Source organism: Gavialis gangeticus, unplaced genomic scaffold (assembly GCF_001723915.1).
Source record: "Gavialis gangeticus isolate Ggan-Ray unplaced genomic scaffold, GavGan_comp1, whole genome shotgun sequence".
NCBI classification, from domain to species: domain Eukaryota; kingdom Metazoa; phylum Chordata; order Crocodylia; family Gavialidae; genus Gavialis; species Gavialis gangeticus.
In genome coordinates, this window is record NW_017729001.1 from 28,313,512 (window position 1) to 28,328,224 (window position 14,713).

Consider the following 14,713-nt stretch of genomic DNA (forward strand, 5'->3'; position numbering starts at 1 on the left):
GGGGGGGGTGGCATAATTGTATATAAAGAATTTGGGAATGGCAAGTGTTACATGAACATAACTCTTGGGCAAATAAATAATTTTGCTACACTTCATTTAGGATGAATCTGCACAGCCATTAATGCAGCCAAGCAAAATCCATGTCCTCATCTTGGTACTCCATGGGGGGAACATCCTGGATACAGGAAGTGGCGATCAGAGTTCTAAACAAGGGGACGTCAATACCATCACAACAGTGTTTGACACGGTCATGAGAGTGCATTACCCAGCTGCTCTTGGACATATTGCTATCAAGCTAGTCCCTTGCCCAGCCATCTGCTCGGAGGCCTTTTCACTGGTGTCTAAGTAAGTTAGTGCCACTTTTTGTGGGGGGAGAGAGAAGCGTTAAATTGTACTGTCTTACAGTGCATCTGTTGTTCATGCTGTGGGATAAGATCTGTGTTTGATGAGGATGCATGAGATTGATGAAAGCTGTGCACATGCTTTGGGAACACATTTTATAAATAAACCAGGAAGCTGCCCAGTCTCAACTCTGTACTTGGCTGCAATGAATACAGCAGCAGTGTGGCCCCAAATGTTATGATTTGATTTATTCTGACTAATAAATAAATACTTTGGCTTGAATACACAGAGTTTATTGACCAAGGGTCATTCTGACAAGATAAATGAATTTCTGATAGAGGGGTGTATGTGTATGTGCTTTCTCCTGCCATAGTGCATCTTCATTGGCAGTAGAACACATTAAGTTTTGCCCTTCAAATTTTTGTCTTTAATGATCCAAAACACTGCTTATGTTGACTGCAAATAGTATTCTCTGCTCCAGATGTCAAAGCCCTGTCTCTTTCATCTCCTCTCCTGTATTCAGCCTCAGCCCTTACAGCTATGATGAAGGCTGCCTTTCCAATAGTCAGGATCACATTCCTCTTGCTGCCCTTCCTCTGCTAGCCACATCGTCCCCCCAGTATCAGGAGGCGGTAGCCACAGTGATTCTGAGAGCCAATCAAGCTTACAGTGACTTCATCAAATCACAGGAAGGCACATCGTTCACTGGACAGGTGAGCGAGTTGCTGGCTTTAGTAACAATCAAACTGAAAACAAGTAAAGCTGCTTTTCTCTTAAGCTGTTTTTATTGATCTCATGGAAGAATTGCAGAAGCTTGATTGAGCTGGGCTATGAACAGTGATTTGGGTGTTTTGTTGCCGTTTTTTTCCTTGTTTGGTTGTTAGAATAATTTATCTCATGCTGCCCAGCAAACCTATTCGAGATGAATCATAATAAGAATGAAAGCAAAGATCAAGTTAATGGAACTTAGCCATAGAAATTTGAAGTGATTTAAAAGACACTTTGGGTTTGACATACCTCTGCACAGGTGTAGTACTGAATGATCTCTACCTGCCTTAGGTATGTACTTAGTCCCTATTCGCACAGTACCCAAGAGGCTGACAGTCTCTGTTGTGTTCAACTCCACTATGTTGCTGTGACTTTGCTTAGTGTTATCAGCCCTTTTTACAACTGAAGCACAGAAAGGTTAAGTCAAGTCACATAGGGAACTGCTGAGGGAGGCACTGGACCTGAGCCCTACAGAGAAACCATGCTGCCTCTATGTACATCGCAAGTGCTCCAACTTCTTTTACTCATGGATTTCAAAGCCCTCTCCCCCTACATAGGAGGAAGTCGGGTCAGATTTGCTCCTGAAACTGCAACTGTGTGCTTCATGGCTAAAAACCTCTTAAGGCAGCTTCCAGCCTAATATAAAGTCTGTTAACCTAGGACTTGCCAGTGTGAGATATGATGGCCAGTAAGGCCTTTACAGCTTGGGTTGCCAAGAGGTTGGGGATGTTATCTAAGCGGCAAAGCTGGTAAACATATGAGGGTTTGTGTTTTCCCAAGTTTAAATGCTTTATTCCTGTGCTTATGTCTGTGAGCTGAAACCAAGGGGTTGCGTTTTTCTACTTTTGTTTGCTTTTTCAGGTCTGCTTAGTAGGGGACTGCGTAGGAGGAATCCTGGGGTTCGATGCCTTATGTTACAGCAATCAGACTGTGTCTGAGAGCCAAAACAGCAGCCGGCGAGGAAGTGTGGTGAGCATGCAGGTAAGGCACTACACCACACACCTGTTGGGGTGACACTTAGCATTACAACATCACCACCTCCCAGTTATGGAGAGAAGAGAGTACTCCACTGCCAGTCTCTCTCTAGTTTTGCTTCTAGTCATCCTGCACCTCATTACCAGAGAGGGCTGCTAACCTGCTTCTTGAAGCATGTAAGTGTGTTTTGAAGAGTTCCTAATCATTTCCCATTTTATTTATGGGGTTTGTTTGAAAGAACAATGTTCATTCTTCTAAGTGATCTGTAATTGTAGCTGAGCATTCATGTCTGCTTTCCTCCCATTCAGTTATTGCCCAATTACATGACACACACTGACATGTTGTGTTGCTTCTAGTTATACGCTAGTTTACCGGCTCCTCAGTTTGAGGCTTGTAGATGACAAATTAATTGTTTTCAGACATTTATTAAATTAAAATTCCATATACTAGGATGTTCTGAGCCTAGAACTGGATAGGGCTGATCCTGCCTCAGGCAGAGGTTGGACTAGATGATCTCTGGAGGGGCCCTTCTAGCCCTACTTGTCTCCGACTATAACCAACATCCTGTCCTACCAGACAGATTCAGTTGCTGCTGAAGCATGAATGGAGATTCAGATTGGTGGGGATTTTTCTTCCGCTTCTTGGCGCTACTGTGAGATAGGTAAAATAGCTCAGATCAGGGGGCTTACAGAGATACCCTGGGTGTCTTAGGAAACCATCTGATTGATTGAGAGATTAGATAGACTTCAGCTGGATGCTGGAGCAGATGGAGAGGCAGTGGGGATGTTTGAAGAGGGAGGATGTAACATGGGAGCCCTTGCAACTCAGCTCTCTGATACTTAAGCCTGTGTACTTCAAACCCTAGGACACCGACCTCTTGTCCCCTGGAATAGCTGTGAACAACAGTTACTGTTCCACCAGCTCCAATCTGGAAGCCAGCAGACACCTCAGCCGGAGCAACATTGACATTCCTCGCAGCAATGGAGAGGATCCAAAGCGGCAACTGCCACGAAAAAGGAGCGATTCGTCAACCTACGAACTAGACACAATAAAGCAACATCAGGCATTCCTATCAAGGTGAGGCTTCAAAGGAATCAAGTCAGCAGCTCGTGAGGCAAGAGGGGTGCCCCCCTGAAGTTTTGATGTTGTCTTACAGGTCTGCAGGGAGTAAGGTGGAGGAAAGGGTTACAGACTATCAGATGTGCTTAGGTTCCAGTAAGGAGTGTTGAGTTCACAGGGAGATTATGGGCTATTAAGCATGATGCCATGGGGTGGTGCTACTTTAAATACACTGCTACATTTTTCCAGTGGTTCTCGATGAAATTTCCAGGTTTCAGTGGGAGGACTGACAGTCTCTTAGGACTAAACCCTGCCACCACTTAGACACTGTTGAAGGATCGCTTCTCCGAGCTGGAGCCGTTCTGTTCTGGCTGCAGTTCTTCCCTCAGCGTGTGGAATAGGAGAGCCCCAGGCTGCCTCTACTTGAGCCCTCCTTTTCCACTGAGTGACAAGCAAAGAAGCCTATACACTTTATCAGGCCTTGCTGTCCACTGTCTAATGGGTCCTTGTTCCAACAGCCATCAAAAAGGCAAGCAAAATATTAGGGATTATTAAGAAGGGAATTGCAAACAAAACAGAAAGTATCATCATGTCCCTTTATAAATCCAGGGTGCATCCACACCTTGAATACCATGCTCAGTTCTGGTCCCTACACCTCAAAAAGGATATAGAAGAACCAGAGAAGGGCAACACAGATGATTCGTCTTCCCTATGAGGAGCGACTAAAGAGGCTAGGCCTATTTGGCTTAGAAGAGAGATGTTTGAGGGAGGACTTGATAAGGGTTTACAAAATAGTAAATGGTGAAAAGGTAAATAGGGCTTTATTATTTACTACCTCTCACAATACAAGAACCAGGGGTCACACATGAACCTTGTAGGTGATAAGTTTAAAACAAACACAAGGACGTTCTTTTTCACATAGTGTGGCATTAAAGTGTGGAACTTATTGCCACCAGGTGTTGTGGAATTGGACAGTTTAGCCAGGTTCTAAAAGGGTTTGGAGAAATTTTTGGAGGAAAAAGGCTTCAGTAGCTATTGAGCATGGGCATGAGGGGCATGGGCTCTGAATCAGAACTTCCTAGACCTTAAATGCTGGAGGCTGCAAGTAGGAGAGGAACAGTGGAAAAAACCCAGGTCAGATCCAGTTCACTCTCCCTTTCAGCATCTGCTCTTTGTCACTGTGTGGTACAAGACACTGGCCAGATGGATCTATGGTCTGCCCTTGTAAATGGCAATTCTTACATTCTTTGGGTGTTTGTACACGTGCTTGGAGTGGGGGAGAGGAGTGGCCCTTTTAATTAGAATGGCTCTGCAAGGCACTCTAATTAAAGCGCCTGGAACGTCATGTGTATCAGCATCCTTGTGCTGAAAAATGGTGGCGGGGGCGCTTTAACTAAAGCTTATTGAATGAGCTTTAGTTAAAGCATCTCTGCTGCCATTTTTCAGCATGAGGACTCTACTGCATGTGATGCTGGAGCGCAGTAATTACCACAGTGCAGCAGACTCGATTAATCTAGTCTGCTCCAATGTGCTGTAATTACAGCATGTCAGAGCAGCCTCGCTGCATGTGTATAGGTGCCCTTATATTCTAACTCTGCACTGTCTTGTCTGAGGCCCTCTACTGAAAGGTTTATACCAGAGGGAAAGTATCCAAAGTGAATGTGGTTGGGGCACAGAGATGCTTTATTTGAAAGGATGACTGCATTTAGGAAGACCAATGAGCATTTTGTCTATTTTCCAGAAGGCAATGAATCTCTTATCAGGACAGCTTCCTGGATGAGAGAAGCAAATGCTGGTCGAGTTGGAACAGTTTGCTTCCGCCTCCCAGCTCGCTCTTGAGGTCAGAGGGTCATACCCAGGACTGAGTTGGAGGGTGGCCTGGTGTGGCATCTGGCATGTGTGTCTGCTCTGTGGGATGAATACTGGGTTCAGGGTGGGCTATAGATGCTGTAGCTGCCACAGTGCAGTGCGTTTATCCAAATGTTCCCTGTAACTGGTTCTCTCCTGCTTCCTCTCTCCAAACCACTTTTTCTGCTCCCAGCATGTAGGACTTTGAGGAATGGCTTTAGGCTCTCATTAGTCAGGCATTCTCCTTGGCTGTGCTGCTGGCTGCAGGAGCGGACAGTAATTATTCTGCCTTTACACCTTCTGTTTCATTTATTTCCAAATCCACCTTTGCTGCCAGTGGCACCTGAGGGAAAATCAAAGATGAGTCACTCCCCATGGCAGGACCTGGCCATTCTCATTCTTTCCCTGAGCAGGATGCCAGTGCAGGGGCCACATGCACCAGTCCTGTTTACGACCCCTTCCCTCTGCTGTGCAGAGCAGATTGCACCCTGCAACAGGGAATTCAGGCACACCGCACTTTCCTAGTCTCTATGGGGGGTGTGAACAGGGTGTTTGCATTGTTGAACCAATTACTGTGTTGCGGTATGCTGTCAGCATGGTGATCAGAACAATGTGCTATCAGTGCATCATTTTATCACTAGTAATGGCATTCCTTATAAAAGCCAGACCCCAGTGTAATGTTGCTTTTGGCAGGAGAGATCCAAGGTTTCCCAACAAGCATAGTCAACGTGTATCGTCTGGGCAGTCTGGCATATGGAGACTTTTTGATCGGTGCCCAGCGTAGACTCGAACACAAGCCAAGTACAGATTAATTTTCATTCGTGTTCTGATGTTTACCCACTTCCCTGGGACAAAGCCCAGCAAAGGCTGAGCATCATCTGAGGATACAACTGCTCTCTCCTCCTTAAATTCAGTCCTTGAAAGCTACAGTATTTCTGGCAGTGTTGCACTTTGGAAATTAGTTGATTTTGTTTCTGAAGCCCATTAGATCTTTTCTTAATTGATGCATGCAATGCCTCTGTTGCATTTGAAAAGGAGAACAGATTACTGTAGGCTGCTGGAAGCATGATGGATTCTGATTTCCCCTCTTCTCTCAGTCCTTTGACTCCTAAAAGGACTGATGAATGTCCAGTAAAATGAGAAAAACTGTCCAAATAGATTATTAGGATGTGCTTTTCTCTTGTTCCCCACAGGAGGTGCTGGGAGTGTCATGTAAAATTTGTTCCCATCTAGAAAACCGTGTCCTGCCATAATACATTGGGTCTATACACAACCTGGTGTTTTGTGTATTTGTTTGAATCACTGGTTCCTCTCTCATTACAAACTGTTTTGTATTCATTATACATAACCAAGCAAGGCATCACAGCTCTGACAGCTAAAACTGCTCCAGTTTCGCCGAAGGATTGTCTTTTTCCAGATGCACTCCAGCATTGTGCAGCAGCATGCAGCCGCCTGACCCCAGGGAGACAGGCGCTCATCACGGGAAGGGAAACAGGCTTGTTCTAGCTGTCACTGCTGTAATCTTCTATTATGCTCAGGGTTTTGACGCCACTGTTTTGACTTTTTTTTTCCTCCTCAATGATATTTATGTATAGTATAAGTGAACTTAATAATGGGCTCCTGTTGGTAACCAAAGCTCTAGAAATAGAGTAATGCTTTTGTGTGTGCATGTGTGAAGAGAGAGAAAGGGGAAGAATACATGACAGCTCTGCTCTGGGGCAAAGGTTTTATTAGCATCGGTGGTTGGTGACTGTGCTGTCCCTGTGGGACACTGCATCACTCACCAGAATGAGATGATTGGAGTGAAACCAGTTTACTTTCTTCCCAGCTGAGTGTGCAATTCACAGTTGCTGCTTCATCAGATTAGCCCGCTCCGATGACAGACATGGGCAGAGGTTCCTCTAAGCACCAAGGTGTACACAAGGGCATGCTTCATATGGGGTACTCACAAGGCAGTGGTAGCAGAACTTTGAGGCATGTGGAGAGCAGCCTCCTTGTCGCTTGTAGAGATCCAGCAAGTTGCAGCGACCCAGGTAGAACTTCATCGTGTGGCAGGCACAGGGTCTGGAAGGGCAGCGCAATGTGCATCCTCTCTCACTTCATGCCAGCAAACTTCTCCCTGAGACCAAGCTGTTGTGTCATTCATTTATCCCACATATTTTACAGAAGAATTTGTTCAGCTCTGTTACACAGAGCTTTAAAATCGATTCGGCTGCTCTCAACTGGCCCTCTCTCTTTTAATCCCTCCAGCTCTAAATAATAATACCATTCTAGCCAGGTTGGCTTAGTCTGACCCTGCAGACCACGGCAGACAGGAAAATTATGTCTCCGACATTTTAGAGACCTCTTATTACTCCCTAAAATAACCTCTTTCTAAATGATAGCATTGTGATATTTAACATCTGATATCTTGCAGTCCACCAGATCTAGAATAGAAGCAAGTGCTGCATCCTGTTGGAAGTGGGGAGGGGTGGGTGGTGTTTCCCAGCTCTCTCCTGTCTCTCAGGTCTTTGGCAGTTCTAGGCCTATTAGACCTTTCAGCCTAGAAACACCTGGCCTTCACTTCAGATCCATTGAATTTACGGAGAAACTGGATACTGTATAGGGTAAAAAGAAAGACTAAGTGGCAGGTGTTGTACGTTTTCACTGCAGCTGTTTGAAGGGCTGGGTTTACGGGGTGTTTAGGATGCTGGTAACACTAACAAATATGGATACACAGATGGTGTGAAGGTATGGGTGTCACAGGTGTGTGATAAATGCAATTTATCTCATGGTTGCAGAGCTGATTCTACATGGTGCAAATGTTTGTCACGCTCTGTGGGGCAAAGTCAGTGTATGAGAATGTATGAAACCCTCCTGCACATTTTGATCTTTCTTTTTCTCTTTTCCCCCACCCATGTTTCTTTTCTTTTTCCTTTGTAATCCTTTAACATTTGTCCAACAACTTCCTTGAGGAAGAAATGGGTAAGCACAGCTTTCCATACCATTGAGAATAGGGTGATGGAAAGAATACAAATGTTGACAAGCAGAGGGCTAGCAGTAATAATAATTCAAATGGCATTAAGTAAAAATTCATTGTAAATGCTGACTTCTGCATGCAATTTAGTAATTTTCATTTGCTGCTGTTAGCTGGCAAAGTATTACTTCAGCAGCAACACCCAAGAAAATGCATTTTAAGAGAGTGGAGAAATAAATAGAAGAACCCTAAAAACTGCATCTTGCTTGGAACTTGAATCAGCGGGTTGGATCATACTAGCAAAATAGGAGGGTTCGTGGAATTCACTCGCGTGATGAGGTGGAGCTGGTTAGTGGGCAGGCTTCCTTTTGCTAAAATAATAGCGTGTATGCACACAATTAACCTACTTAACCAATGAAGAACCCGCCTTTTTATTTTCAAACAGATGAATGACATTTTGACTTCACTTTGCTCTTCCTTTTGTTTTAGTTTACATTCTAGTGTGCTGAGAAATGACCCGGGGTCCAGGAGGTCTAGCAGCTCCACAATGCTGGACGGAGGAAACCTTGGGAAGTTTGAATTTGAAATCACTGATTTTTTCCTGTTTGGGTCTCCCTTGGGCTTGGTCCTTGCTCTGAGGAAAACAGTCATTCCGGCTCTTGACAGTAAGTTCTGACATTGGCTAGTGATTATGGCTACTGAGTCTGCTGAGTGGGCATTTAAAATACCTTCTGCAACCAAAAAAATAAAAATGAAAAGGTTCAGGATTCCAAAGAGAAAATCCAGTAATTTGGATGAGAGACTGTAGAGCACACTTACAAATTAAATGGTGCCTATTCCACCCTTGATAAAGAATAATTTGCACACTTAAAAATTAAATGGTCCCTATTCCAGCCTCGATAAAGAATAATTTGCTCCTGTACTTAGGGATTACAGAAGGCTTTTACTTGCAATAAAAGTAAAAAATCTACAAAAATTACTTGGTAAAGAATGTTCTAATAACCCAGCAGTTGACTTAAAACTCTAATGTGCTGGAAACGAGCTCTCTTTAGTGCCTTCTTTCCCTAGCAGTGCATTTTACAGATAGCAAATAACCCTTCGCAAATTAATACAAGCCTTGCAAATAACTTTGTAATACTTGGAAGTGTATCTCATTTTTTTTCCTCCTCTTTTTCTTCATAGTCTTTCAGCTCAGACCAGCCTGTCAGCAGGTCTATAACCTGTTCCATCCTGCAGACCCCTCTGCCTCTCGCTTAGAGCCTCTCCTGGAAAAGAAATTCTACCTGTTGCCCCCCTTCAATATTCCACGCTACCAGAGGTTCCCGTTGGGTGACGGCAATTCTGCTCTTTTGGGTAAGTCACTTTTTGGATCCACATTATCTACCTACAGCTCTGTGTCCTTGTTCTTGATGCAATCACTTGAGGTCAGCTGGAGTTTTAACCACCTGCAGAGTATAGGATTGGTCCCATAGCATTAGCTTTGTTAACGATTTCTCAGGCAAGTGGTTTCCTCCCTCCAAATTCAGTGCCTCGCAATCGAAATGCTGTTACTGTTCATTAAGGCCCATGCAGCATGCATTGTGTTCCATGTGAAGTCCTCCATTTTACAACACTAGGCTGTATTTGAGGTTAGAGCATTGCACAGAAACAGTTAGGTGGAGCTTTTAAGGGCTTGATCTTTCAGGGGAGTGAGAATGGTCAAGGGGGAGTGCAGCCCCCTGTGGAGGCGCTTTGCCCGTATATTGAGGAAGCAAGCTGACGGGGGAAAGGCTGAGGTGTGTGGGCAAAGTCCAGTATTGCCCTGGAGATGCTGAATGGTTGCCTTTAAGGCATACAGTTTCCCTTGGACACGTTTCATGGACTTTCTCTCTCCTTCGAGTGCAGCAGCTGGGCCTCCTGGTTAGCAGTAAGGGAGACTAGAAAACAGCTGCAGTGTCCTTTGCTTACCCTGTGCTGCCCTGTCTCAGCCTCCATCAAACCAATCTCCCTCATCCCACCCAGTGCTGGTTTCAGCACAGGTATGGGGGTCTGGTGCTGAGTTCCTATTCAAAGAGCATGGTAGAGGCCTGTGCCCCACTTGGTTCTCTGTTGGATCAAGCCCTTCAGTGCAGGAAGGAAAAAAAAAAAAGCCCTATGCCATGCTCAGTATCTTTCGTGAAAATGGTTGGGTTTTTCAGGACTCTGGTAGTTTTCCAATAATAACAGAACCAAATTCCCGTGGCATTTGATTGCTTTGCTCCACATCTCTTTCTGTATTGAAACCATGAAGTGGTGGACTTCTGTGTATATCAGTGTTGTACTTTAATCACCAGATTTGTGAAGCCAGTTGGTTAAATGGACATCAACCTAAACCAGCGTCTGAACAAGCAGTTCAAACACCTTCTCCAAGCCCTGCGTACTCTTTTCTTAAAATTTCTCTTCAAGTTCACTTCAACTTTTCAAAAATAGACCTAGACAGAATTATATGCGTCTGCAAGCCAAAAAATAGCCTTACATACCAACTCGGGGAAGCCGTGTCACCACAGAAACAGCTTGCTAATCAGTCACGCTCCCAGACAAGTGGCCTCTTCCTTGCCAAATCTGAACAGTCTTGTTTTCAACCTTTTGGAAACTAGTTTTTAAACTGTATGTAGCTAGATGGGGCCAATCCTACTTCTGCTGAAGCCTGAGGCCAACGCTTCAGTGCATTTAGGTTATCATCCTGTGCAACAGCAGGGACAGATTACTTTGTTTTTCTTTCCTGATATTAGTTAGGGCATCCTTGTTTAAGTTAGAGCTTCTTTCTATTCCAGTAAGTCTAGCTCCAAACAGCAATAACTTTTACTGCAGGATTTATAGGGTGATCCTAAAACCCTCCTCTGGTTTGAGGTTAGTTATGAGAATGGACATTGTTCTGGTGCAATGAATAAAGTGACCAACAAACAAGCAGCTCTCAGTTCTTTCCTTCATATGAAGTGAAAGCTTTTTATTTGCTTGTCGTAAAGATAACAGGCCATCCTTCTTCATTTGGGATCAAAACATCACTGTTGTGATTCACACATTACTGAAAAGACTTGTTTTAATTGTGATTTGCAAACCTGAGATTGAAGCTACAGTGCTCACTGCAGGGCACTCCAGGAAAGTTAATTGCTACTATAATTAAAGTGTATGAGTTGGTAATCATGTAAAGTCCAGGTGCTCGGTCACAGCTAGCTGCACATAACACCTTCTGTTGAGCTGCTCCTCTGCATCTTTTCCCATAAAGTAAAGCATCAGTGCTTTGAAAGTCTCCTTTCAGTTCTTCCAATCTGCACCTCCCTAATGCAGAAGAGAGAACCAGTTTGAGTACAACAATGTGTAAAGCTCCATTTGTAGTGAAATCAATGAACTGTCCCCAGTTTCAGTGTATTAGAAAACTGAAGAAAGTAAGTCTTCACTTTTGGGGGAGGAATATTTCTCACCCTAAGAGGAGTCCACTGCGTAAACTAGATAATTATGTCCGGTGATCATTTTGAAAAGCTGCATGAGAGGACTTCCATCTCTTTTTGTTCTTGAAATGTCGTTCTTGTTTTCCTGTGTTGTCACACTCTTTGACCAGTAAGGCACTGAATTTGGGCTTATTTGGAAGATCATCTACATTGGTGGCTTTTACCTGCCACATCTGAAGGTGGTCCTTTTTGGAAGAGCCTGAATTCTAGTTGCAAGTGGTTGATGGTAACTGTTTGTATGTTTTACAATATGTAGCCACATGTCTGTTGTTCTTGTCCTTCTGTTTTCTTCCCCATCTGCTTCTAGTTGAGACAGTCCAGAACAGCCCCATCCTCCTCATGGAAAGCAGCCCATTGGTTGCTCTCCAGCGCCAGGACAACTTCATGGAAACCAGTATCCCTGTTCCTGTTCTGAATTGGCAAGATGTTTCCAATAAAAATGCTGTTTTTGCTGAGTGTGTGTAATCTACACTTTTCTGTGACCTTGTGTTGGGTATCAGGGGTGCTACTTGGAGAATGCTGTCCTGCCTTCTGGGGCTGAAAGCTTTGCACTGTGTTTCTGAGTACGACAAGCGAAGCACCTGTATAGCCATGTGTACTTGTCCAAGGGCCCCTGAGCAAGTACAGGACCACAAGCCAAGGGTGGGAATGGTGGGAATTGAGCCACAAATTGTCTCCTCTTTCATTTCTTCTGCTGGAAGGGGAGAGGGAGGTCAGACAAGATATGTCTTTCCCCTCTGGCTCTGCTGCTGAAAGGCTTGTGGTCCCACACTCGCTTTGCTTTTCTTTGGGGCTTGTACAGTTTATGCTAGGCACAGAATTTCTTGTTCAAATGCATGCTCATTCCTTGCTTACAGTGGGCAGCACTTGCTAGTGCAGTCACATGGACTGCACAAGGAATTGGAGGATAGCATATGTCCATGCCAGAAAGTGCCTAAAAGTGAGCATCTTATGCTTAAACCTAAATATTGCATCAGCTGAACACAGTGGACAAAACTTTCAGGATCCAGAGGTGGCGTGTGTGGGTTTTTAAATTGATTTCTCAAATAACTTGTGCTTTAAGAACTGGTCTGATTTTTTTTTTATTTCTTTCATCAGCGCTGCATGGCTTGTTTTCTTCCAGCTATATGGCTGATAATGCATTTGCTAGTTTAATAGGACTTCCAGCTTCTTGTATATTTTTTTTTCCCCCCGGTCCTATAATTTTTTGTGCATTCCCACCTCTTATAAATATTGCTCCTTCTGCCGCCCTTGGTCACATGAGTAAGCAAGTTGCCCATTGGGCTTACAGCAGATAGATAGACCCGAGGAGAGGCTTTCTAAAGATGCAGATGGTGACTAGATGTCTGACAGCCTTTTGAACTTTAAAAAATTTCACCTTCCATCCTCCTGGAAGGACTGCGCAGCAGTGACTACAGCCATCATCCAGATCACCAACAAAAGTTGTTGTTCTGGTTTTGGCCCGTGGACCATGATTATACACATGAGACTCTCTTCCCTTCTGCCAGTATCTTGAGTGTAACATGGCCCAGCTATGTTCAGATCAGATTGTACAACATAATACATTGCACTCCAGCATCATGGCTTCCAGGGGATTTTCAGGGCTGTAAAAGTCTCCTCAATGGTTATTGCCTCTTTTACGTTGCCTTTGAAGTTGCAGAGTTAGATTTTTCTAAGGTGTTCGCTGTCTATCACTGACTTGAGCAGGAGCAGAGCTAGGCCAGTGCTGAGCATGGTGGAGTGTTTTTCTTTTTACTTTCTCCCCAAATCTCCCTTGCTACTCTAAACATCCCTAGCTTCAGTGTCATGCCAGAGGCTCTGCATTCCTTTGCAGCATACCAGGCTGTGTTGCAACAGCCTGTTTGCTGAATGCAGGCCACCCCAGTGCCCTATGGACTTAACTCGCTGTCAGTGTTACAGAAGGAGGGCAGCTCCGTGCAGCCCAGGACACGGATGGATAAGGCTTTAAATGAAGAGACCTAGCTTTCAGGCAGGGGTTATGGAGCCTCAGCTCAGGGTTAGAGAAGATGATATGTTGCTTCTGTCTTCACAGTCTTCCTCCCACACCCCATTTTGGAACCTCAGTAGAAGCGTGGTTATTCACTTGGCACAGCTCTGCTCACTGTAACACACACAGACACGCACCTTCCTCCCCTTTTTTCAAGCTCAGATCTATTCACAGAAATGGTGCTGTAACAAGATTCCCTGTTTCTAAGACTGCATTACTCTTACTCTTACTCTCAGGCATTTACTGAACAACATTCAGGCTGTTGTCAAACACACACACCTAAATAAGTGACTTTCCAACAGGCTTTTGGCACCACTCTTCCCAGTTCAGTGCCTCTGTTTGACATCTAGCTTTAGGCCACTGATTTGAATATGCTGGCTTTGGCGCGGGACAAAGTGGTGCCATCAAATGAAATTGGGGTGGGGAAAGAAAGATAATTTGCACAGTCTGCATCTAGCTGCTTTGAAACTTGGTGCATTTGCTTGCTTAGAATTGGCAAGGTCTGAAGTAATTTATATCAAGCAATTTGCAACGTCACTCCCCAATCATTTCTGTGGGTGAACCTTACAGTCCTGTGGTATCAAACATCCCAGGAGATGGTTTGCAAATTGGTTTCACTTACAGATTTGGGATGGTGGGAAATCCCTGAGTCCCACTAAAGTGGGGAAATGGGTGGAACCAGCTTTCTGGATAAGTTTTCCACCCTTGTTTCCTGCCCCCTGTCTTGTCTCAGGAAATCCCTCTGTTATGGGGTTGGGATGCACAGCCTGAAAAGGGACCTTTTTCCCACAGCAAGGGAGAGATAAAATGGAGCCTTTGAAAATACAAAAGCAAATGCTATGTAGGCTGAGTAAGGAAACATTGCTGTCAGAGCCAGCATTTCATCCTGTGAAGAAATAGCTTCCCCTCCTCAGCATGGGTATGATTCGGCTAAATAGTTTAGTTACATTATGAATGAAAATAGCCTTTGCAGCAACACCAGCTAGGGTGCTATTAAAAAGCCTGACAATTTTTGTGCACCATACCCAGAGTGACCAACCCCAAGTGTTCAAAAGCCATGAGTCAGACTTCAGGCAATGATGAGACTGCCTTAAAAATAATGTATTTTTCTTAAATACCAATAATGATGCACATTGAAGATTTTCTCATTATTTGCCTCCTGGTTCTTGAGTTTTCCAGAGTCTCTCACTTCACATTTTCAAGCTTTTGAGAAACATTTTCTGGAGAATTTTGGTTTTTAAATGAAAGCGGAGAAGTTCATGCAGTCTTTGATGGCAGCAGCTGGGACTT

General features: G+C 44.3%; 1 protein-coding gene across 8 annotated transcripts in view; it reads left to right on the forward strand.

The window, feature by feature from the left end:
- Nucleotides 1–14,713, forward strand: part of PITPNM2 (phosphatidylinositol transfer protein membrane associated 2) — a 219,128-nt gene that overhangs the window by 169,413 nt on the left and 35,002 nt on the right. For 5 of the 8 annotated variants that reach the window (XM_019507150.1, XM_019507151.1, XM_019507152.1 and 2 more), the window contains 7 exons: nt 101–345; nt 866–1,055; nt 1,972–2,091; nt 2,951–3,162; nt 8,438–8,613; nt 9,131–9,301; nt 11,723–11,872. In XM_019507150.1, the coding sequence (XP_019362695.1) occupies nt 101–345; nt 866–1,055; nt 1,972–2,091; nt 2,951–3,162; nt 8,438–8,613; nt 9,131–9,301; nt 11,723–11,872 (1,264 nt within the window). The remainder of the gene's footprint in view (nt 1–100; nt 346–865; nt 1,056–1,971; nt 2,092–2,950; nt 3,163–8,437; nt 8,614–9,130; nt 9,302–11,722; nt 11,873–14,713) is intronic. The other 3 variants (XM_019507154.1, XM_019507156.1, XM_019507157.1) reach the window with 1 other exon arrangement.